The sequence below is a fragment of the Babylonia areolata genome, chromosome 3, assembly GCF_041734735.1.
Source record: "Babylonia areolata isolate BAREFJ2019XMU chromosome 3, ASM4173473v1, whole genome shotgun sequence".
Lineage (NCBI taxonomy): Eukaryota > Metazoa > Mollusca > Gastropoda > Neogastropoda > Buccinidae > Babylonia > Babylonia areolata.
This window is the reverse complement of record NC_134878.1, coordinates 2,455,925-2,481,500: the sequence shown is the minus strand read 5'-3', so window position 1 is coordinate 2,481,500 and position 25,576 is coordinate 2,455,925. Positions and strand designations below refer to the sequence as shown.

Here is a 25,576-nt window from a genome sequence, read left to right as displayed (position 1 = left end):
GTCGGCAAGTTAGTGTCAGATAATGTTATATAATGTCAGATAATATGCAAACTCCGCCACATTTTGTAGGCCAGTTCACCGCTAAGTAGACCCTCCAGAAATCGACAGACGTGAACTTGGTGTCACGTGAGCCTTGCCGATCGTCTAATGCACAAGTTCCGTCTTACTCCTTTTATTCTGAAGGCCTCAAAGGGACTAGCAAAGGTTTGCCAGCATGTCACCAGGTTTGATACAAGATACAACGTGGGAGCAAAAAAAAAAAACCAACAAAAAAACCCCAAAAAAACCCACCTTATGTTCCACCTCTTCCCACACGAACTTCTTTCTAGTGAAAGTTGAAGGTCAAGTTGCTCACAGAAAATATCAGAAGCGCTCCAAAATGTCAGGGGAATATAGAAGTTGAAATAGTTAGAGCCCAGCAACTTTGATATTTGACGGAACTGGGCTGTGAGTAGAGGTGGCAGGGGGCCAGGAGGAAGTCTTTCTGATACTGGATAGTGTTGGTGACGATGTCTGTGGTGTGCACAGTGAGATGTGGCATCACTATTGCACCACTCCAGCTCTGTGTGTGTGTGTGTGTGTGTGTGTGTGTCTTTTTCTCTCTGTATCTTTCTTCCCCTCTCTTTCTCTCCTCTCTCTGTGTCTCTCTCCGTTCTGTGTGTCTTCTCTCTCTCTCTCTCTCTCTCTCTCTCTCTCTCTCTCTTTCTCTCTCGTTCTTTTTCTCTCTTTCCCTCTCTTTCTCTCCTCTCTGTCTCTCTCCGTTCTCTGTCTCTCGCTCTTTCTCTCGCTCTCTTTCCCTCTCTTTCTCTCCTCTCTCTCTCTGTCTCCCTCCGTTCTATGTCTGTCTGTCTCTCTCTCTGTCTCTCTCTCTGTCTGTCTCTGTCTCTCTCTCTCTCTCTCTCTCTCTCTCTCTCTCTCTCCTCTCTCACTGCGACAGTCTCTGAAAGTCCTTCAAGACTTAAATCAAAGATCAGTGGGGCGGAAAATGAAAACTGTTTCGACATGACTTTGTGTGTTTTGACTTATTTTGATGAAACGTGAGTTAGCAACAGTTGTAAAGGATGCAAACGTAGCAATTAAATATATACATAAATACAAAAAAAAGCCGTCTGATAGGCGACTAGGTTTTGATCGTTTCCTGACAACTTTGTTGCTTCCACGAGCACGAATCAGGAAGACGTGAAGCTGGAGAAACCCTTTTCCAACAGTCTGGCTGTGTTTTGATTTTGTTCTTCACTGACATTTGCATCATTTCATCTTTATTTTGCTTTTCCATTCCAGCAAGATTCCCCCCGTCTTATTTTTTTATTTGTCAGTTTGTTTGTATATCTCCTCTTCCCTTCATCCGTTTTTCCGCCTGGCGGGTTGAAGTGACGTATGCTATGTCTTGTTTTCAACGATTTTGTTTTTGTAGCATTATAAGATCGTGACAAGCAGTCATGCAGGATATTGACGTTGTCCCTCGCTGTCACACTGTGGCCGTCATCATTCCGTGCTGCTCACAGCGCTGCCATGTTTGGCTGTTGAGGAGGGTGGTGCTACTGATGAGGATGGTGGTGGTGGGGTTGTGGCGGGGTAGTATTAAGGTGGTGGTGTTGGGGTGGTGGTGTAGTAGTGGTGTTTTAGTGGTGGTGGTGGAGTGGTTGTGGAGTGAGGTGGTGGTGATTATGGTTGTGTAGTGCTGATAGTGGTTGTGTTAAGGGGGCGGTAGTAGTGGTGTAGTGGTGATGTCGTGGGGTGTGTTAAGGTGGTGGTGTGGTGGTGGTGGGGGTGGTGGTGGTGTAGTTGTGGTGGGGGGGTATTAAGGTGGAGGTGGTGGGTGTTAACATGGTGGGGTGGTGGTGGTGGTGTAGTTGTGGTGGGGTGGTATTGTGGTGGTGGTGGGTGTTAACATGGTGGGGTGGTGGTGGTGGTGTAGTTGTGGTGGGGTGGTATTAAGGTGGTGGTGGGTGGTGTTAACATGGTGGGGTGGTGGTGGTGGTGTAGTTGTAGTGGGGTGGTTTTAAGGTGGTGGTGGTGGATGTTAACATGGTGGGGTGGTGGTGGTGGTGTAGTTGTGGTGGGGTGGTATTAAGGTGGAGGTGGTGGGTGTTAACATGGTGGGGTGGTGGTGGTGGTGTAGTTGTGGTGGGGTGGTATTAAGGTGGTGGTGGTGGGTGTTAACATGGTGGGGTGGTGGTGGTGGTGGTGGTGTAGTTGTAGTGGGGTGGTATTAAGGTGGAGGTGGTGGGTGTTAACATGGTGGGGTGGTGGTGGTGGTGTAGTTGTGGTGGGGTGGTATTAAGGTGGTGGTGGGTGGTGTTAACATGGTGGGGTGGTGGTGGTGGTGTAGTTGTGGTGGGGTGGTATTAAGGTGGTGGTGGGTGGTGTTAACATGGTGGTGGTGGTGGTGGTGTAGTTGTGGTGGGGTGGTATTGTGGTGGTGGTGGGTGTTAACATGGTGGGGTGGTGGTGGTGGTGTAGTTGTGGTGGGGTGGTATTAAGGTGGTGGTGGGTGGTGTTAACATGGTGGGGTGGTGGTGGTGGTGTAGTTGTAGTGGGGTGTGTTTAGGTGGTGGTGTGGTGGGGGTAGTGTGAAGGTGGTGGTGGATGTAGTCGTGGAACAGTTGGCCTCGTGCTGTTTGTTGCTGTCCGTCCCCAACACACCTCTCTGGGCTGAGACTGGGTGGGTTCAGTGGGGGATAGGGGGCGGGTGTGGGGGTGTTGGTGGGGGTGATAGGTGCGCACTTCTCCGCACAGACACCCCATGTCTCTGTCCAGCGTGAGTGCTGCTGTCTTTTTCATTATAAATGCGTTCCAGAAGACTTGAAAAACAGTGTAGGGAAGAGAGATGGTACGTGTGTGTGTGTGTGTGTGTGTGTGCGCGCGCGCGCGCGCCCGCGCGCTCGCTCACGTAGTTGTTTACTGAGGGTTGGAGGGAGAAAAGGGGAAGCTAAAAAGAAAGAATGGCAAGTAATGTGTAGAGTGAAGAGAGGGAGAGGGCAGGGAGAAGGGGAAAGATCTATCCACCGAAAGTTGGAAAGAAGAGAGAACTCCACACTGTGTATAAAACAGACCGGCAGACAGACGGCAGTAGGGCTGGAAGAGGCAGCAGAGGTGAAGACGTGTGTTGTGAACAGGAAAAAGAGGCAGCAGAGGTGAAGACGTGTGTTGTGGAGAACAGGAAAAAGAGGCAGCAGAGGTGAAGACGTGTGTTGTGGAGAACAGGGAAAAGAGGCAGCGGAGGTGAAGACGTGTGTTGTGGAGAACAGGGAAAAGAGGCAGCAGAGGTGAAGACGTGTGTTGTGGAGAACAGGGAAAAGAGGCAGCAGAGGTGAAGACGTGTGAAAAGGAAGCAGAGGTGAAGACGTGTGAAAAGGAAGCAGAGGTGAAGACGTGTGTTGTGGAGAACAGGAAACAGAGGCAGCAGAGGTGAAGACGTGTGTTGTGAACAGGAAACAGAGGCAGCAGAGGTGAAGACGTGTGTTGTGAACAGGAAACAGAGGCAGCAGAGGTGAAGTCGTGTGTTGTGAACAGGAAGCAGAGGCAGCAGAGGTGAAGACGTGTGTTGTGAACAGGAAACAGAGGCAGCGGAGGTGAAGACGTGTGTTGTGAACAGGAAACAGAGGCAGCAGAGGTGAAGACGTGTGTTGTGAACAGGGAAAAGAGGCAGCAGAGGTGAAGTCGTGTGTTGTGAACAGGAAACAGAGGCAGCGGAGGTGAAGACGTGTGTTGTGAACAGGAAAAAGAGGCAGCAGAGGTGAAGACGTGTGTTGTGGAGAACAGGGAAAAGAGGCAGCAGAGGTGAAGACGTGTGTTGTGGAGAACAGGGAAAAGAGGCAGCAGAGGTGAAGACGTGTGTTGTGGAGAACAGGGCAGCGGAGTGAAGACAGGGAAAAGAGGGGCGGGTGACAGAAGCCAGCAGACAGCCCTCAGGTCGGCCCTGTCGGGTCAGGGAGCGGGAGGAGGAGGACACAAAGTGATGACAGAGCAGCGAGTAGTGTTACCAACGTTCAGCTTTTCTCACACATTGACACACGTTACAGTTGCGCCAACAGCAAAGTGAGAGCTGTATGATCAATGGTTTTTCCATTGCAGTGGGAAGCCATTTACAGCTTAGTCTTTTGTGAAGGACTATGACTCTCAAACTAGGAGGCAAGATTGCACTGGCTCTTAGTGCTGCAGCCTTGGGGGTGTAATTGGCCTTTGGGGACCATCCCACCGCCGACTGTCTTAAAACCCTCTTGGCCTCTGAGAGTGTGGGGATGTAACCTGGGCAAGACACTACTATAATCAAATTTTAATCCAGATAGTCGGGACAGCAGTTGCCTCCTCTGCTGCTCTGATGGTTGTAGTCGAACACGACCATCATAAAAAAAAGTGTTGCCAAGGAACCTGCAGACATTGTACTGAAGGTGAAGGCTCCTTGGTGTGGGGCATGTGACGTGGCTGGCTGACGTTTCTTCGCTTCTCTGCCTGCTTGCCTGCCTGCCTGCTGCCTCTGTATCATATAGTAAAACATCGCTCATCTTGTGTGGATAGACTGGATTAGGAACGCAACCAACCTTCAAGTTAAAGGGGAAACAGCAGTGTGTCAGTGTGCATGAGCAGCAGCAGCACATTGCGGCATGTGGGTCGGTAGGCTTTCGTTTCTCTCGTTCTCCCTGCCTCACTCTGAATTGAAGTCACATCACTTAAACGGGTGTGGATGGACTATGAATGAATTATCTATCAAACCAACCATCTCTCATACACCAGGAGAAAGGAAAATGATTCAACGTGAACAGTGACTTGACTGCCTTTCTATTCGCTCTGTTTGTCTATCTCCCAGTCTCGCTGTATTTAACTCTGAAATCACTTCGCTTCACTGTGGGATTACAGTATGTCGGTCTGTCTCGCTGTATTTTACTGTCTGAAAATAATCTCTTCGCTCTATTTTATACTATAGAATTAACATAATTCAGTGTATAAGTATGAAGTAAACAGCCAGTCGCCTCTCAAACTTGGAAAAAAGGGTACTTGCGTCATTGTGTGCTTGAGCGCGTGTACGCGTTAAAACGTTCGTTAGTAAATTTAGTGCATGTGTTGCGTGACTGCGCACATATTCGTGCACTTTGGTACATGTATGAGAACAATTTATTTCCCGTCTGTCCACTAGCGCACATACAGTTTGGGTGCTTTATGCCCCGTCTTGTTACACAAGCGGATGTTAGTTCTTTCATCCTAATAGCCAGTTTTTAATACACCTTTTGATAAAAAAAAATGTGAAAACAGTTTGAAAAGTGTTAATTCGAGCATTATCGTCATCACCGTTGTTAGAACGCTTTCTGTATTGATGCCACAAGTCGGGGAATTTGGGGGGTGGGTGATGGGTGTGAGGGAGGTGGGTGGTGGGGGTGAGGAGTGAGGAGGACAGGCTTAGAAAGGAAAGCATTCCATGAATGTTTTAGCGGAATGGTAATAATTGATGATATGACTGTTTTAGCGGAATGGTAATAATTGATGATATGCGTGCTGAAGGTATGAACAGTCAATGCTGCGAAAGGAAGGCTGTTGGGTGGAAGGGGTGAGGTGGGGGTGGAGGGATAGAGGAGGTGGAAGAACATTTTGCTCCTGTGCGCGCTTGTTTGTGTGTGTGTGTGTGTGCGCGCGAGTCGGACTCTGTGCGTGTGCGTGTGTGTGTGTGTGTGTGTGTGTGCGCGTGTGTGTGTGTGTGCGTGTGCGTGTGCGTGTGCGTGTGCGTGTGTGTGTGTGTGTGTGTGTGTGTGTGTGTGCGCGCGCGCGAGTCGGACTCTGTTCGTTCTTTAGTTTAGCGTCTTTTCACTATCAGTGATATTAGACGTTTAAAAATAAATAAAAATAAATAGAATAAAAGAGGCGGGGGGAAGGGGGGAGGTGGGGTGGGCAGAGAAGAGGAAAACAGAAAAAGGTAAACTAGAAAACTACCGTAAAATGTATAACATACATGCAATTACATTTAACAGTAACAATTCAAACCATTAACACAATTCTGAAGTGCATTAAAAGAATGTAGAAATAGGGCTATGAACTAATGCCTGTGAAAGTTCGACCATAAGAACCTCGTCAGAAATAACTTTACAAAAATCATCTGCAGAATTATTATTCTCTTTGAAATACTTGGGCAAGAAGGTACGTAACTGCTGACAGTGAAACAATGATGCAAGCTGAACTGCTCACCACAGATGCATGTAACATTTTTTTTTTTTTACTATACTTTATCTTCAGCGCATCAAGTTTTATACGGAAGAAAGTAGAGGTTATTAATCTTGTATAGCAAGCTGATGGATTCTGTATCTTTTCTTTAATAATGTTCTCGGGGAATAATGTTCCTTTATGTTTTAAAAACTTTTAACTTCCATCGGTTATGAAATCGACCCCATGCTGATTTTTCTAACAAAGTTTATGCCTCTTTTACGGAAAGACGGACATGTATTTTTGTCGATTTTTCTGAATCTTGTGCTCCTCTTTTAGCTGCTTCATCAGCAGTTTCATCGGGCTCTGTGTGTGTGTATGTGTGTGTGTGTGTGTGTGTGCGTGCGCGTTTCGGACTTTTGTTTGCTGGCCAGTGACATGTCTGTGAGCAAAGCGACGTCAAGTGCGGCCTCCATGTGGTGTGGGTTTTGTTGGAACACTGTGAACAGAAAGCGTGAAACTGGTCTTCCTGGTTATGAGGGCTGCTGTGGGTGTGTAGGATGTTGGCTTTGGAAGTTACTTTCAGAGGTACCTCCCCTACATGTAGTATTACGTGTATTTCCTTTGTCCAGCTAATCATGTGTGTTTTGAAGCACACTTTGTTTATCCTTCTTTCTCCCACCCCCATCTCTCTCCCCATCCCTCTTTCTCTCCTCTGTCTCCCTCTCCCAATCTCCGTCTCTCCTTCCCCTCCTCTCTTTTCACAAATACCAAAGCAACCACACACACACACACACACACACACACACACACGCCCTCACTGACCTGTGCGTTTGACCGTGGAAAGAAGAAAGAGAAGGTCGAGTGCAGAAATAAGATAATCAGATTGGGTTATTAGATTTCCCGATTATCATGAGGGAATGTTTGTGCAAGGCAGAGTGATGTAATCAGGGGATGTTGTTTCCCCCCCCCCCCCCACTCCCCCCGCTTCCCCCCACGCCCCTCCCCCACCCACCACGGATGCATGACACTATCGTGTAGGAATGCTCTAACGTTCTATTGATTTGATCCGCAGTTCAAATGTCCCATCATTTTACATGTAAGGCGGACAGTGTCTGATTAAGAATCCATCCGAATGGACCGATCAATATTTGCTTTTCCCTTTAGAGCGATGGTCAGATAGCGTTTGACACAGCCTGACATGGTGGTTTGGCTGCTTTTTGTGCCGGTCAATCTTTGAACAAACTGCACTTTGCTCTGCACGTCTTTGAAGACTGCACCCGTTTAAGACCTTGTTTTGAAACAGTTAACTTCAATATCTTCTGTCTGTATAATTTCCTGCATAAAACTGTTCTTCCCTCTATGCGTTTGACATTGATTTGTTTTTGAGTTGTTCATCGGGTGAAATAATTTGCTGACGCCCCCACCCCCACCTCCCGCCCCTCTCCCGCCCCCACTTAAAAAACAGCAAATTATCATGAACTCATAATTCAGTTTGCTGTTTGTGATCGTCTTGCTTTTCAAAGCACTGACGATTTCAGATCATGTTGCTGATAGGTAGTCCGACCACATATAGGCCATTTTGAGAACTGCAGTGAAGACTTCGATCAGTAGATGACGAAATCCCAAGCCGGAGCGTGACGTCACTCCATGACGCAATGTCGTGTTTCAGAACATGCAGTCGACATTACTTTAGGGACTGCGAGTTGTGTGCAGATGGATGTACTGTAGGGGAATATGTGTGATATATATATATATTGTCAGCCATGAGCGTGCCTGCATCAGACGTGGACAACGCCCTTCCTAGATCTTCGTCAGCGAAGCCAGGCCATGATATATATATATATATATATATATATATATATATATATATATATATATATATATATATATATATATATATATATATAATATCTGCACTCCACATATATCCCCAAACAGTGTGTATATATATATCAGCACTCCACATATATCCCCAAACAGTGTGTGTATATATATATATATATAATATCTGCACTCCACATATATCCCCAAACAGTATATATATATATATATATATATATATATATATATATATATATATATATATACTTTACGGGTCTGTTATGTACAGATATATTATACTTTACGGGTCTGTGTTATGTACATATATATATATATATATATATATATATATATATATATATATATAAACTTTGCGGGTCTGTGTTACGTACAAATATAATTATATACTTTACGGTATTGTGTGTTTTGTATATTTGTACATACCTTACGGGACACTGTGTTGTGTGTTGTACAGATGTATATACTTCAAGGTACTGTGCGTTGTGTGTCGTACATGTGTATACTTAACAGGAGTGTGTGTTGTGTGTGTATGTACATACTTTACGGGACACTGTTGTGTGTTGTACAGATGTACATACTTTACGGCACTGTGTTGTACAGATGTACATACTTTACGAGAAACCGTGTTGTGTGTTGTACAGATGTACATACTTTACGGCACTGTGTTGTACAGATGTACATACTTTACGGCACTGTGTTGTACAGATGTACATACTTTACGGGACACTGTGTTGTACAGATGCACATACTTTACGGGACACTGTTGTGTGTTGTACAGATGTACATACTTTACGGCACTGTGTTGTACAGATGTACGTACTTTACGAGAAACCGTGTTGTGTGTTGTACAGATGTACATACTTTACGGGGCAGTGTGTTGTGTGTTGTACAGATGTACATACTTTACGGGGCAGTGTGTTGTGTGTTGTACAGATATACATACTTTACGGGACACTGTGTTGTGTGTTGTACAGATATACATACTTTACGGCACTGTGTTGTACAGATATACATACTGTACGGGGCACTTTGTTGTGTGTTGTACAGATGTATATACTGTACGGGGCACTGTGTTGTAGTGTGTACAGATGTACATACTGTACGGGGCGCTGTGTTGTGTGTTGTACAGATGTACATACTTTAAGGGGCAGTGTGTTGTGTGTTGTACAGATGTACATACTTTACGGGGCAGTGTGTTGTGTGTTGTACAGATGTACATACTTTACGGGGCAGTGTGTTGTGTGTTGTACAGATGTACATACTGTACGGGGCGCTGTGTTGTGTGTTGTACAGATGTACATACTTTACGGGGCAGTGTGTTGTACAGATGTACATACTTTACGGGGCAGTGTGTTGTACAGATGTACATACTTTACGGGGCAGTGTGTTGTACAGATGTACATACTTTACGGGGCAGTGTGTTGTGTGTTGTACAGATGTACATACTTTACGGGGCAGTGTGTTGTACAGATGTACATACTTTACGGGGCAGTGTGTTGTGTGTTGTACAGATGTACATACTTTACGGGGCAGTGTGTTGTACAGATGTACATACTTTACGGGGCAGTGTGTTGTACAGATGTACATACTTTACGGGGGCACTGTGTTGTACAGATGTACATACTTTACGGGGCAGTGTGTTGTGTGTTATACAGATGTACATACTTTACGGGGCAGTGTGTTGTGTGTTGTACAGATGGACATACTTTACGGGGCAGTGTGTTGTGTGTTGTACAAATGTACATACTTTACGAGAAACCGTGTTGTGTGTTGTACAGATATACTTTACGGGGCAGTGTGTTGTGTGTTGTACAGATGTACATACTGTACGGGGCAGTGTGTTGTGTGTTGTACAGATGTACATACTTTACGGGGCAGTGTGTTGTGTGTTGTACAGATGTACATACTTTACGGGGCAGTGTGTTGTGTGTTGTACAGATGTACATACTTTACGGGGTACTGTGTTGTGTGTTGTACAGATGTACATACTGTACGGGACCCGGGGAGACATGTCCATGTCACAGGACGCCACGTGTCAGGGTCTGTCCAGTCCTCGTTTCGGCATGAACACCTTTGAACTGATACACCGTGAGTACCCTGTCTGTGTCTGTTTTCGTCTTTTTCACCGTTTGTGTGTGTCTGTCAGTCAGTCTGTGTGTGTGTGTGTGTGTGTGTGTGTGTGTGTGTGTGTGTGTGTGTGTGTGTGTGCCTCTCAGTACACTGTCTTAGTCTGTATTGTCTTGGTCATCAGTTGCTCCCTTCTTCCCCACCACAGTGTTGACTGAATATAGCTTAGTCATGTACTGTGTAATTTAAGGGGGACATAAACTTGTTAATGTTAACATAAATGATATTGATTCAATGTAATGGGGCCAGTTTCGTGATCTTCCCAGCCTACAGGGTGGTTGTCCATTGATAACAGAACTTCAGATTGAACAGTTGCATGACGATCTATGGTCAGTGTTGGGAGGAGTTTTGGATCTGGTGAAAATTGTTCAGTGTTAACATGATTAAAATCTGTGACTGGAACATGTAATTAGAAAAAAGGGTAATAGATGATGAACTTTGAAAAATCGATCTTTCCTGGACACACTGGCAAACTGGGATTTGATGATTAGTAGTTGAAGTAGTAGTAGTAGTAATAGTTGTAGCAGTAGTTGTAGTACATTGGTAGTAGTTGTATTATCATCACAGTATGTTGCTGCAGGTGATTACTGTTAGTAGAGTAGTTGTAGTACATTGATATGCTGCTGCAGTAGCAGTAGTATCAGCATCATGAATCAGTAGCAGCGGCAGTAGCATCAGCATCATGAACCAGCGGCAGTAGCATCATGAATCAGCAGCAGTAGTATCAGCATCATGAATCAGCAGCAGTAGTATCAGCATCATGAATCAGCAGCAGTAGCATCAGCATCATGAATCAGCGGCAGTAGTATCAGCATCATGAATCAGCAGCAGTGGCAGTAGTATCAGCATCATGAATCAGCGGCAGTAGCATCAGCATCATGAATCAGCAGCAGTAGTATCAGCATCATGAATCAGTAGCAGTGGCATTAGTATCAGCATCATGAATCAGCGGCAGTAGCATCAGCATCATGAATCAGCAGCAGTAGTATCAGCATCATGAATCAGCAGCAGTAGTATCAGCATCATGAATCAGCAGCAGTAGTATCATGAATCAGCAGCAGTAGTATCAGCATCATGAATCGGCAGCAGTAGTATCAGCATCATGAATCAGCAGCAGTAGTATCAGCATCATGAATCAGCAGTAGTAGTATCAGCATCATGAATCAGCAGCAGTAGTATCAGCATCATGAATCAGCGGCAGTAGCATCATGAATCAGCAGCAGTAGTATCAGCATCGTGAATCAGCGGCAGTAGTATCAGCATCATGAATCAGCGGCAGTAGCATCATGAATCAGCAGCAGTAGTATCAGCATCATGAATCAGCGGCAGTAGTATCAGCATCATGAATCGGTAGCAGTAGTATCAGCATCATGAACCAGTGGCAGTGGCAGTAGTATCATGAATCAGCAGCAGTAGTATCAGCGTCATGAATCAGTAGCAGTAGTATCAGCATCATGAATCAGTAGCAGTGGCAGTAGTATCAGCATCATGAATCAGCGGCAGTAGTATCAGCATCATGAATCGGTAGCAGTAGTATCATGAATCAGCAGCAGTAGTATCAGCGTCATGAATCAGTAGCAGTGGCAGCAGTATCAGCATCATGAATCAGTAGCAGTGGCAGTAGTATCAGCATCATGAATCAGCGGCAGCAGCATCATGAATCAGCAGCAGTAGTATCAGCATCATGAATCAGCGGCAGTAGTATCAGCATCATGAATCGGTAGCAGTAGTATCATGAATCAGCAGCAGTAGTATCAGCATCATGAATAAGTAGCAGTGGCAGTAGTATCAGCATCATGAATCAGCGGCAGTAGTATCAGCATCATGAATCAGTAGCAGTAGTATCAGCATCATGAATCAGTAGCAGTGGCAGTAGTATCAGCATCATGAATCAGCGTCAGTAGTATCAGCATCATGAATCAGTAGCAGTAGTATCAGCATCATGAATCAGCAGCAGTAGCATCATGAATCAGCAGCAGTAGCATCAGCATCATGAATCAGCAGCAGTAGTATCAGCATCATGAATCAGTAGCAGTAGTATCAGCATCATGAATCGGTAGCAGTAGTATCAGCATCATGAATCAGCAGCAGTAGTATCAGCATCATGAATCAGCAGTATTAGCATCATGAATCAGTAGCAGTAGTATCAGCATCATGAATCGGCAGCAGCAGCATCATGAATCGGTAGCAGTAGTATCAGCATCATGAATCAGCAGCAGTAGTAGCAGTAGTATCAGCATCATGAATCAGTAGCAGTAGTATCAGCATCATGAATCAGCAGCAGTAGTATCAGCATCATGAATCAGTAGCAGTAGTATCAGCATCATGAATCAGTAGCAGTGGCAGTAGTATCAGCATCATGAATCAGCAGCAGTAGTATCAGCATCATGAATCAGCAGCAGTAGCATCAGCATCATGAATCAGTAGCAGTAGTATCAGCATCATGAATCAGTAGCAGTAGTATCAGCATCATGAATCAGCAGCAGTAGCATCATGAATCAGCAGCAGTAGTATCAGTATCATGAATCAGTAGCAGTGGCAGTTGTATCAGCATCATGAATCAGCAGTATCAGCATCATGAATCAGTAGCAGTGGCAGTAGTATCAGCATCATGAATCAGCAGTATCAGCATCATGAATCAGCAGTATCAGCATCATGAATCAGTAGCAGTGGCAGTAGTATCAGCATCATGAATCAGCAGTATCAGCATCATGAATCAGTAGCAGTGGCAGTAGTATCAGCATCATGAATCAGCAGTATCAGCATCAGAATCAGCAGTATCAGCATCACGAATCATTGTGCCCCATCCCAGGTGTGGACCAATGGCCCCGCCCGTCATGCGTGTTCCCCAACTTCCTGTGGCGGAGCGGCGCGTGGCGTGACGTGGGCGGCGAGTGGCGCATGACTGTGGAGGCCAACAACGAGGAGCTGGCCATCCACACCCTCATCCACCCCGACTTCCTCACGCCCGGGGAGAAGACCCCGGAGACTCAGCTGCGCGCGCGCTGCCTGGACCAGGTGCTGGACGAGGCCACGCCCATGTCGCCCGCCCTGCGTGAGGTGCACGTGCTGACCTATGCCACCAACCACAGCTGGTCAGTCACAGGGATGTGGAGCTGGGGCATTCTTCTTCTTTCTTCTTCGTCCTCTCTGTCTTCTTCTTAGTGTGTGTGTGTGTGTGTGTGTGTGTGTGTGTGTGTGTGTGTGTGTGTGTGTGTGGTGGTTGTTTTTCTTGCAAGAAACATTTTGGTGGTGGTAGTGGAAGTGGTTGTTTGTTCTTTGCGTAATTATGTATCGATTCACAAACGACGCGAGTCCGCTTTGTGGACAGATAGAACCAGCCCACTCCTCGGATGTGAAGTCTTCAACAGGTCTACTGTCCCTGTCCTTCCTCCCTCACAACACTAAAACTGTCCCTGTACACACCGTCACCCCCGTCCGACCCCCGATAATCCCCCCACCCACCCCCACATAGACACACAGACTCACAAACGCGCGCGCAGGCACACTCGCGCGCGCACACACACAGGGCATGAGTGTAAAGTTAGATGCTTTCCCTGTTGACAGTGCGCTCAGGCCGTCAGGAGACGGGCAGTGCCGTGGGAAGTGGGCAGATCAAAGCCTTTCCTTCTCACCCAGCCAAACACCGCCCGGCCTCCCCTACCGGATGTGACGCACTGTGGACACAATCTTCCGGGGCCAATCGATCCTTTGGCCGGGGGACGGGGCGGCCTTTGTGTGGAGGGTGGAGAGGGATGGCGGGGAGGGGAGGGGGGAGGGCGCGGCACGAGGCAGGGTGATGGATGATCAGTCAGCGTGTTGGAGGAGGGGGGTAGGCCCAGTGTTAGGCACGATGATTATGATCATGAAAGCGAAAACCCGTGTAAGACGTCTTTGATACTTGGTTGGCCGAGGCTGGGTTTTCTGGTCAGGGTGGGGAAATCGATGATCGATGAGCCTTCGTCTGGAACGGGCGGCGACGTCAACACAGAGCGTGTATATATATAGATAGATATATATTATAGTTGTTGTTGTTGTTGTTGTCTGTCTCACTCTCTTGCTCTCCGTGTTTGCTGAAATAAATGGAGACCGAGCCATAGATTAGCCTCAAGTAATAAATAAGAAATGACAGAGACCGAATCATACAGTTCAGCTGCAGTTTTGTTCAGAAAAAAAATTGATATCGGCATAATTTTGAAGTTTGCTTTCGATGGCAAATCAGTGTGGCCAAATAAGCACACACAAAAACCCTACATATATTGGTCAGTTATTGCAAGTTCGGTATATTAAGTTTTATGGAGTTCATCGGCACTAATCCCTTCATCTCTTTTGCACACAGTTCATGACTGCTACATCATCAGAAATGATCTGAACACTGGGGACTTCAGTGGTATCTGCCCACAGCACAAGTTGATTTCAGGATGATGATCATGACAGAGGCCAGAGAAAAATCGCCATGGTGTGGGGTTCTTTTCCAGGTTTGATATTGTCAGTTGAAGACAGAAAAAATTATGGACAATAAAAAAGCAGGAATTATAGGGCAGTGTTCGTGTATTTCTGTCCATATGTAGATGTCCTTCACTCAGGCTCTGACGAATCCATGATCGCTTACGTCATTTTGCTGCAGGCGCTTGCTCGAAAAGAAGTTCATCGACAATGTTCTGACCATCCGTGTGGAATATGGTGGGGTGGGGTGCATTCAAGAAACACGCATGCGCGCGTTGACCCAATCACACACAAACCGAATGCGTTCGCATGCACGCGTATATATGGATATAATATGGACATAAACAGAGGAGACAGGAGCATATGCAGAGGAGGAGACAGACAGAAGAATGATGCCAGTATTACGGCAGATGAAGCGCGTTGTCCTGTAAAAACACACTTCAAGTAAAGACGAAAAAAAGAAAAATAGTAAAAACAAAAAATGCATCCACTATCTTCATTTATATTCCACGTTTTGACGAGAAATGTTTCCATAGGCCAGATGCTGACAGTCTTGTCATCGATGATGCATATTTTTTCTGGCTAATGAAGGGTGTCTTGAGCCGGCCGATTTGCTGGGAGCATGTTTAGCATGCAGCCAAGCTCTGCATTATGCGTAAAAATATGGGGAAAAACTGCACGTGGGGAACATTTTTACGGTTAACTACGTTAAAGGAGGTAGCGCTTGGTTGTGGGAAATGTTGTCATCGTTTGGCAAATGGGCAAGTAATGTGTTTATTAACAAAAACAAAATAAACGTCATATGACTCAAATTCTGAGCATGTTTAAACGGCTTCCCGAGATGTTACGTGTTTTGGCATATTAACAATGAAACGTTGTATTGGAGTAAAAAAATAAAATAAATAAAATGACAGTCTGAAAAAATAGATACATTTTCTACCTTATTAAACACATTGCTTTGGAGAAATGAAAATACCTGATAATAAGCGTGAACCGGTGAATTTTCCGGGTTTTTTAAATTTCATTTAATTTTCACTTTTACCTCGTGTCATTGTGTTCAGTTTAAGTGATATCGACAGTATAAACTGTAGCTTTTGTGCTGCTCCATGAATGAATGTATTTGTCGCTAAAGAATAAAAAAACAAAGTGTTTGAACCAAAGCGATAGTTGAACCATCGCTGGCCAGTTACTTGGTCCGCCGCAGTTCAGTTTTAACGCTCGTGATGACTAAGCTTGACAAGAAGAGCACCAAAAAAAACAAAAACAAACAAAAAAAATTCTACTTCATATTACGTGTTTGAACTGTTCGCCTTGACTTGTATCAAGGTAAAGCCGTTGTGTGGAGCTGAACGTCACAATGTCGTCACATCATCCCCAGTCCCTCAGCCACATCCCGCTGCTGGGGACAGAGGACGCCAGTGGAACGGGAAAGTACTGCTGCACCGTCATTCCGGCATGATGCCCCAGCCCTCTTGCCGCCCTGTTTGCATACAAATGGATGTGCCGTGGAGGAGAGGAGGAGGTAAAGAGGGGGTGGGGGTGGACAAGAGTGGCCTGGCCTCTGACACCTCCACATCCCCTCTCCCTGCTCCCCCTTCCCCCCCCCCCATCCCCACGCCCCCTCACACACACACACCTTTAACGTGCTGTTGGGACTGCGTGGCGTCAAAAATGAGATGGTTGGGGGAGGTGCTGTAGCCGTGGTACTCCTCGGTCAGCAGTGAGATGTGTGTCTGATGGGCCAGCAGTGTCGGTGTCTGCCTGTGTGTCTCTTCCTCGCTTCCCCGCCTGCCGCCTCCCCCCATGCCTCCCTCGCCCTGACAGTCCTCAGACGGAATTGGCCAGTCCTGAAGGAAGTCGTTGAAGTGGTGGAAATGGTCGTAAAAGCGCTGCTGTCTCTCCACACCCACCCACACACGCACCCAGTCCCCCCACCTCGATGTCTCTCCCCCATTGTCGCAGAGGACGACTCCTCAGCTGACTTCGTAGAAATGAAGGCTGGTGTTCCAGACATTGTCTAGCGGGCTGTGGGATTTCTGGAGGAGAGGGGTGGGGGAGGAGGGAGAAAGACAGAGAGAGACAGACTTGGGAGGGAGGTGAGGAGACAGAGACAGATTCCACAGAATATTTCCGTTTCATTCTCAAACGAAGAGACAAGGCGGATGAAATTTGTTATTTAAAAAAAGAAGATAAAAGAAAAAAAGAAAAAGAAAAACACCCTAAGACAGTAACTCATCTAGATGTGATTGTTGTGTTGAAGTCATTGCTTTTCATAGGTTTCGGAAACAATGACCAACAGAGAAAGAATTGAATCGGACATGAATACAGACAGGACAATTAATGAAGACTAGCAGAGAAAGAATTGAATCGGACATGAATACAGACAGGAGAATTAATGACAACTATTCCGCTGTTGTGGCCGCAGCAGATTCAACACAGATGGGCGTGCTCCGTTAAAGTTTTAATCATGTAATTGTTGCGATTTTTGTAGTGATGGTGCGTGACGCCCTGTGACAAAAATGACGCGTGTGCGTATTGCGCGCATGGCTGGATGCGTGGAGGAGGATTCCATGTAAGATTCCTCATCTCTTAAGGCTGCCCCAACTGTTCACTTGGCATAATTCCATATACATTCTGTGACGTGATTTCTTACACTACATCGCAGAAATGTGAATGCAATACACTGTACCGTATTTTTCTGTCTGTGTGTTCATGCTCTTTACTATATTTTCTTTTTCTACGAAATATCAGATCCGATTAAATCTCATGGAAAGCCCCCCAGCCATATTTTTGCCTGCTTGTGTATACATTACCTTTTGTCTTCCTTACAAAACTTGGCAGTTTTCCGAAATGAGTTTGCCCGAATCAGTTTAACCAGAGTAGCCAACACACACGAAGCGCATACTGTGTACGTGACCTCAACGTATTGCTTCATCCGGAAGACTAGCACACAGACCATCGTTAAGGGCTGACGTGGAGACTATGAGTGTGAATTCCCTCCGTGACCTTTGTTTATTCTTTACGATCTGTCTTAGACGTCTTGGAGGAAGGAAGATGGTTGGTGAGACATAATACTGGGGAACGTTGCCTGTTCTACGAACATGTCCATGGGAAACAGTTGTTGAGATGTCAGTCTATCGTTGACAGTCACACAGAGTGTCATGTTCGCACCATCATGCTTTCTTCCACCCTCTTCTCTTGCTTGTTGTCGTCCTTGTTCTTTCTACCTATACCTCCCCTCCCTCCTGGAAACACCCCTCCCTCCTGGAAACACCCCTCTCCCTCCTGGAAACACCCCTCCCTCCTGGAAACACCCCACCCTCCTGGAAACACCCCACCCTTTTGGAAACACCCGTCCCTCCTGGAAACACCCGTCCCTCCTGGAAACACCCCTCCCTCCTGGAAACACCCGTCCCTCCTGGAAACACCCCACCCTTCTGGAAACACCCCACCCTCCTGGAAACACCCCACCCTTTTGGAAACACCCGTCCCTCCTGGAAACACCTGAAACACCCCTCCCTCCTGGAAACACCCCACCCTCCTGGAAACACCCCTCCCTTCTGGAAACACCCCTCCCTCCTGGAAACACCCCTCCCTCCTGGAAACACCCCACCCTTTTGGAAACACCCGTCCCTCCTGGAAACACCCCTCCCTCCTGGAAACACCCCACCCTCCTGGAAACACCCCTCCCTCCTGGAAACACCTGAAACACCCCACCCTCCTGGAAACACCCCACCCTCCTGGAAACACCCCTCCCTCCTGGAAACACCTGAAACACCCCACCCTCCTGGAAACACCTGAAACACCCCTCCCTCCTGGAAACACCCCTCCCTCCTGGAAACACCTGAAACACCCCTCCCTCCTGGAAACACCCCTCCCTCCTGGAAACACCTGAAACACCCCACCCTCCTGGAAACACCTGAAACACCCCTCCCTCCTGGAAACACCTGAAACACCCCTCCCTCCTGGAAACACCCCACCCTTCTGGAAACACCCCTCCCTCCTGGAAACACCCCACCCTCCTGGAAACACCTGAAACACCCCTCCCTCCTGGAAACACCCCTCCCTCCTGGAAACACCTGAAACACCCCACCCTCCTGGAAACACCTGAATCACCCCACCCTCCTGGAAACCCCTGAAACACCCCTCCCTCCTGGAAACACCCCACCCTTCTGGAAACACCCCTCCCTCCTGGAAACACCCCACCTTCTGGAAACACCCCTCCCTCCTGGAAACACCCCTCCCTCCTGGAAACACCCCTCCCTCCTGGAAACCCCTGAAACACCCCTCCCTCCTGGAAACACCCCTCCCTCCTGGAAACACCCCTCCCTCCTGGAAACACCTGAAACACCCCTCCCTCCTGGAAACACCCCACTCGTACAGTGAGAAATAGACTCATGGAGTCTTGGTAAAGTCGGCTTCCACGGGATAAAAGAGGCTCCCCTACCCCCATTTCTAATGCTCCTCTCTCTGTCTTGCGCTTGTCTTTCATTGGAACTGCCACGTTTTTTCCTTTCTCCCCCACCCTCCGTACCCGTCAGTCTGTCACTATGTCTCTGTCTCTGCCTTCAGTCTGTCACTCAGTGTCTCTGTCTCTGCCGTCAGTCTGTCACTCAGTGTCTCTGTCTCTGCCGTCAGTCTGTCACTCAGTGTCTCTGTCTCTGCCGTCAGTCTGTCACTCAGTGTCTCTGTCTCTGCCGTCAGTCTGTCACTCAGTGTCTCTGTCTCTCCCCTCCTCTCTGTGGCTGACGCTGAAAGAGGGGAGGTGGCAACAGACTGCTGAGCTCTGGTGACTGACATGGCCACGACAGACGTCCGCGCCATTTGGCGTTAAAACAACAAACCCTCCCTCCCGGCACAAAAACACAAAATGGGAATGGAGGCGCTCGTTCGTGCACAAGTGCGCGCGCGCACACACACACTCTCTCTCTCTCTCTCACACACACACACACACACACCCGCAAAGAGCAGTGTTTCAGTGAAAGTTACACGAAGGAAGTTGTGAATGGGTGGCTTTTCAGTCATGTGGCAGACACGGTCTCTCATGGATGAAATGTCTTTCTTTGGCTTTACTTGTCTGATGCTGTTTAGCTGAGAAGGGGGGGGGGGTGAAAGGGGGAAGGGGGGGGGGGGCAGCAGGAAACATTACCGCTAACGAGAGGAATTGCTGCTGCCTTTCCTGTTCCTGTCCAGGAATAAAAGTGTGTGTTTGGCGAGCTTGGCGGCGAGGGGTTTGGGGAGGGGGGTGACAGTTTTAGGAGGCGGGATCCTTGTCTCCAGCCTCTCTCACGCAACACAGCCATCACACACCGCTCATCCGTCTCTGTCTCTGTCTCATCTCACTCTGTCTCTCTGTCTGTCTCCTATATCGGTGTGTCTTTCTCTGTCTGCCTCTGTTTCGCTTTCTGTCTCGGTCTTGGTCTCTCTCTCTCTCTCTCTCTCTCTCTCTCTCTCTCTCACGCACACACACGTGCACGCACGCACGCACGCACACACACACACACACACACACACACACACACACACACACACACACACACACAGACACACACACACACACACACACACACACACACACACACACACACACACAAAACCAAAAAAACCCACATTGTACACACACACACACACACACACACACACACACACACACACACACACACACACACACACACACACACACACACAGAGACGCACAGAAGTACGCACAGTGTATCAGTTCAAACGGTTTGAAAACTGAAAAAAGTAATTAGAAGTTTTCTTTCGTGTTGATTGTTGTTTTGTTGTTGTTGGTTGGTTTGTTTTTATTTGACTACCTTCCACTGTCTTTGTCCAGCTGTCCCTCACATAGTCCTGACAAGGTCAGTCTTCCTTCAGGGGTAAGGGCTGCTTGATTTCCTGATGTAAGTACATCATTATGTACAGCTACATAATCATGTACATACAGGTGAATGATAAATATTTGCATACATATAAATAATATTTTTTTTACATACATGTGAATAATAAATTTGTACATACATGTGAATGATAATACTGTTTTGGTTTTTTTTCTCTTTGGCAGTGAGTCCAGCTACAGATGTGTACGGCTAAAGCAGAGAGCAGACCAGGTCTTCGAGATGCGCATTGGTAAGTCAGAGAGAGAGAGAGAGAGAGAGAGTGTGTGTGTGTGTGTGTGTGTGCAATTCACCCAACAGGACCCCTCTCGATCCTGCTCTCAACTTTTATCATAACTCACCACCACCCCTCCCTCCCTCTCTCTCTCTCTCTGAGCGCGCGCCCGCGCGTCTTCTACCGTGTTTTGTGTCTTTTGGCCTGTGTTCTTTGTGTTCTTGTGTCTTTGTTCTTGTATGTGTTCTTGTCTGTGCGTTCTTTGTGTCTTTGTTCTTGTGTCTTTGTTCTTGTCTCTGTGCTCTTGTCTGCGCATGTGGGATTGGTTTTCCCCTTGTTTTCCCCTTGGAGTGCACTGCCTCACAGCCATGGTTTTTGCTAGCTGTCTGGACTTCAGCGCACAGGTCAGTCTCATTTAACATACCTACCCAGCGTGCGCCCTCCAAGAAACCAAGGTGTCATGTACTTATCACGTATGTGTCAAGGCAAAAAGGAGGGCGGCTTTAAAATGCTCCCGAGTCCTTTCGTGATACCTCAGCTGGCCCCGATGAAATTCAGTGTACAGTTTGCTGGAGTTTATAGAAATGTGGATTCTGATTGCTTTTCAAGTGTATATCACTATGATCTCGGGGTCGTCCTCCCCTCACCACCTCCTCTTCTGCCGGCCAGTCCTGATCACCCCTGTCCCTGAGCCAGGCCCAGACCTGAATGACCCCACCAATAACCTCCCGCTGGCCTCTGTCATGTCAGCCCTGAACACTCTTTGCGGTCGGCTGGACAATAAACATCATTTGATTTGTGTATGTTATGCGTTATGGGAAACAGTGTGTCAGCTCTCGCCTCGCGTGGAAACTCCAAAGTGGCAAAAGAACAGCTTGGGTTCAGGAAGGCCTCTCAAACATTATCGTTAGGCCCTAATTGAAACTGCCTTGGTCAATGCACGGAAAACAACCCCGTCATTGTACAATACTCATGTTTGGAAGAAGCATATGCCCTTCGTTTATCCGGCGTTCGAGGTCATGTTCACATCTTTATTTCAGAAAGTCATCTCAGGCGAGGTTTTTCCAGCCCGTGTTAGACCCAGCCCAACTTTCAGAAGACGTTGTTGTTTTTTCCCCCACGGTGGTCTCCTTCATCATTTGAAAACCTCTTTTCGTGAGATTCTCAACGTCGTTGGAGTGACAGATCACACAGGTTATGGAGCGGTCTGTGTCCATCATTACTGAGCACTGATCCGCTCCACACTGGGTTGAGGGTTGTGCTGTGTCTGGCTGTGTGATGTTGGGTTCACCAGGGTTGAGGGTTGTGCTGTGTGATGTTGGGTTCACCAGGGTTGATGGTTGTGGTGTGTGTGGCTGTGTAATGTTGGGTTCACCAGGGTTGAGGGTTGTGCTGTGTGTGGCTGTGTGATGTTGGGTTCACCAGGGTTGAGGGATGTGCTGTGTGTGATGTTGGGTTCACCAGGGTTGAGGGATGTGCTGTGTGTGATGTTGGGTTCACCTGGGTTGAGGGATGTGCTGTGTGTGGCTGTGTGATGTTGGGTTCACCAGGGTTGAGGGTTGTGCTGTGTGTGGCTGTGTGATGTTGGGTTCACCAGGGTTGAGGGATGTGCTGTGTGTGGCTGTGTGATGTTGGGTTCACCAGGGTTGAGGGATGTGCTGTGTGTGGCTGTGTGATGTTGGGTTCACCAGGGTTGATGGTTGTGGTGTGTGTGGCTGTGTGATGTTGGGTTCACCAGGGTTGAGGGATGTGCTGTGTGTGATGTTGGGTTCACCAGGGTTGAGGGATGTGCTATGTGACTGTGTGATGTTGGGTTCACCTTTCTGCCGTCCCTGTCTGGGACATTCTGCTCCACCCCTGTGTACACTGTCTGCAGACCGCTGAGTCATCCCTAACCTGTGACCTCAGTTCAAACTAAATTCTTAACATCCTCCAGATTGTTTTCAACTCAACAGTGTCTGAACAGAACTGAACCGAGTCCACACAGTACATCGATTGAGGAGATGTGTATTCTTCCTCATCTTCACAACGCCAACATAATTGTCATCGTTCTGATTTCTCACAAATTTCTGAATGAAGTTTGCGGACATTTCAAAACACATCTTGTCCACTTTGACCTCACTGCTCATAAAAAGACATCAGTTCTTTTGCCCCCAATTTTTCCTGTCAAGGCTTTCTATTTCACGAAAATCTCTGCTGAAACTCTAGCAAATGGGATTGCCCCAGCTGCGTTTTGTTCACCTGTTGCAAGTCCTCCCATACAAAACATGGTCCTCGTGACAGTTGTGTCTACACAGCGGACTTAGTGCACTGGGTTTAGTTCTGTCAACACAGCGGCTTGCCAGTCTGAACTCAACCAACTTTTCTGACCTTCTCTTGACGTACTGTCTGCTTTCAGCTCCTGGTGGACAAAACGTCAATTATCTAATGCTGACTGAATTTCATCAACTCCATACTTGTTTGAAAACAAATGTTATTTCCCTGAAAACCAACTTTCCGTCATACGTGAGACACTTTTTTTGGCAAGAGGACTGGAACTCCTAAGCTGACCAGACACACTTCCATTCCGCTCTGACCCATCAGAACGTCTTTCTTCACATGTCAGGGGCAGTTAGGAAAGAGACTTTCTTCTGCAGTTTGCCATCCAGACAACTCTTTTTGTACTGTTCCGAGTTCTGGGATGTGGAGAAGCTTCCTTTGTGTGGGTCCTGCAGCCAGGCTCTGGATATGACGTCATCAGCATGCTGACTGCCAGGACAGCGTGGTACAGACAGAAACATGACTCACTGTTGGCTTCTTGGAAGCACTTTTCTTCCAGGTTCTGCCACTGACCCAGTGTTGGAGCAAGTGAATGTTTTCCTTTGATTCATTTTCTTGCTTTGATTCAACGGTACCTGAATTTGAACTCTTTTTTTCACATTGGCATGCTGTAGTTTTGAGATTATTGGTTTCTCCTTTTTTTGTGTGCCTGTTATTGAAACTTAAAAGATCGCTTAACTTCGGCATGTCTATAAGCAAAATGGATTTGTGCATTTTTGGTAAGAACTGTCTGCATAGTGCTTACGGAATCATGCATGCTTGTGGTTGATTCCAAGAAAGTTGTGGAAACCCCCCAACTCATTAGTCATGATTTTGGTTGCACGAGACAGTCGGTAAAATGTGTCAGGAAGTCCGCAAGGCGGAAAAGTAGGGGTTTCTGGGTAAAAGTTGCCGCGCCTTTGTAATCTTTAGCTTCCTCTCTGAGGAGGCTACTTGTTACGAATGTAGCAGTCTGTCTGTGGAAGTGGACTTGAACTTTAAGACTAATGAAGTCAATACGAACGTGATGTGTACTGCTTATTGATCGATCTTGGCATCGTCTGCATCCTGCCAAACGGAATGAAGCTTATTGAAACAGAGTGCGGTGACGCAATGCGTGTGTGGTTCTTTCTGTCTGTTCATATGCCTGTCTCCTTCTCTGTCCATATAACCTTTTTCTCGATCCATATACCTGTCTGTCTCCTCCTCTGTCCATATACCTGTCTGTCTTTCTCTCTGTCCATATACCTGTCTGTCTTTATCTGTCTATATACCTGTCTGTCTTTCTCTGTCTATATACCTGTCTGTCTTTCTCTCTGTATACCTGCCTGTCTTTCTCTCTGTCCAGATACCTGTCTGTCTCTTTCCCTGTCCATAATTATACTTGCCTGTCTTTCTCTCTGTCATACACTTGTCTCTTTCTCTGACCATATACTCCGGGGGGGTAGGGGGGGGGGCAGTTTCAGTTTCAGTTGCTCAAGGAGGCGTCACTGCGCTCGGACAAACCATATACGCTACACCACATCTGCCAAGCAGATGCCTGACCAGCAGCGTAACCCAACGCGCTTAGTCAGGCCTTGAGGGGGCAATAAGAAAGGAAGAAGGTGGGTAAGCCTCACAGTTACAGCCAATACCCAAAGGCAGGGAGAAACCTTACTGGTTACATTCAGGTCAATTAATGTTAATTATTGTCGGGTGGACTGGGTATGACCATCCACCGACACCACCAGCACATTGACGATGAGCAGCGAGAACGGCAGTTTGATGTTTTGGGTGCATGGGGAATCGAACTTCCAACCCTTAGGAATGCGATTTGGCTGTCACAGTCCGTCTGTTATGCCGTGAGGGGCTGCTGGGAACCGTGTTGATGCCTTGCCGCCCCACCGCCTTCAGTCACCCCCACACCCACTCCTGTATCTACTTCTTCACTCAGTCACCCACACACCCACTCCTGTATCTACTTCTTCACTCAGTCACCCACACACCCACTCCTGTATCTACTTCTTCACTCAGTCACCCACACACCCACTCCTTTATCTACTACTTCACTCAGTCACCCACACACCCACTCCTTTATCTACTTCTTCACTCAGTCACCCCCACACCCACTCCTGTATCTACTTCTTCACTCAGTCACCCACACACCCACTCCTGTATCTACTACTTCACTCAGTCACCCACACACCCACTCCTTTATCTACTTCTTCACTCAGTCACCCACACACCCACTCCTGTATCTACTTCTTCACTCAGTCACCCACACACCCACTCCTGTATCTACTTCTTCACTCAGTCACCCACACACCCACTCCTGTATCTACTTCTTCACTCAGTCACCCCCACACCCACTCCTGTATCTACTCTTCACTCAGTCACCCACACACCTACTCCTGTATCTACTTCTTCACTCAGTCACCCCACACCCACTCCTGTATCTACTTCTTCACTCAGTCACCCACACACCCTACTCCTGTATCTACTTCTTCACTCAGTCACCCCCACACCCACTCCTTTATCTACTTCTTCACTCAGTCACCCACACACCCACTCCTGTATCTACTTCTTCACTCAGTCACCCACACACCCACTCCTGTATCTACTTCTTCACTCAGTCACC

At 47.2% G+C, this 25,576-nt stretch overlaps 1 protein-coding gene across 1 annotated transcript in view; it reads left to right on the top strand.

Moving 5' to 3' along the window:
- LOC143279665 (uncharacterized) overlaps positions 1–25,576 on the top strand; it is a 355,077-nt gene that overhangs the window by 290,015 nt on the left and 39,486 nt on the right. Inside the window, exons 7-9 of the mRNA XM_076583720.1 lie at positions 9,957–10,065; positions 12,917–13,199; positions 20,615–20,679. Coding sequence (XP_076439835.1) covers positions 9,957–10,065; positions 12,917–13,199; positions 20,615–20,679 — 457 coding nt within the window. The remainder of the gene's footprint in view (positions 1–9,956; positions 10,066–12,916; positions 13,200–20,614; positions 20,680–25,576) is intronic.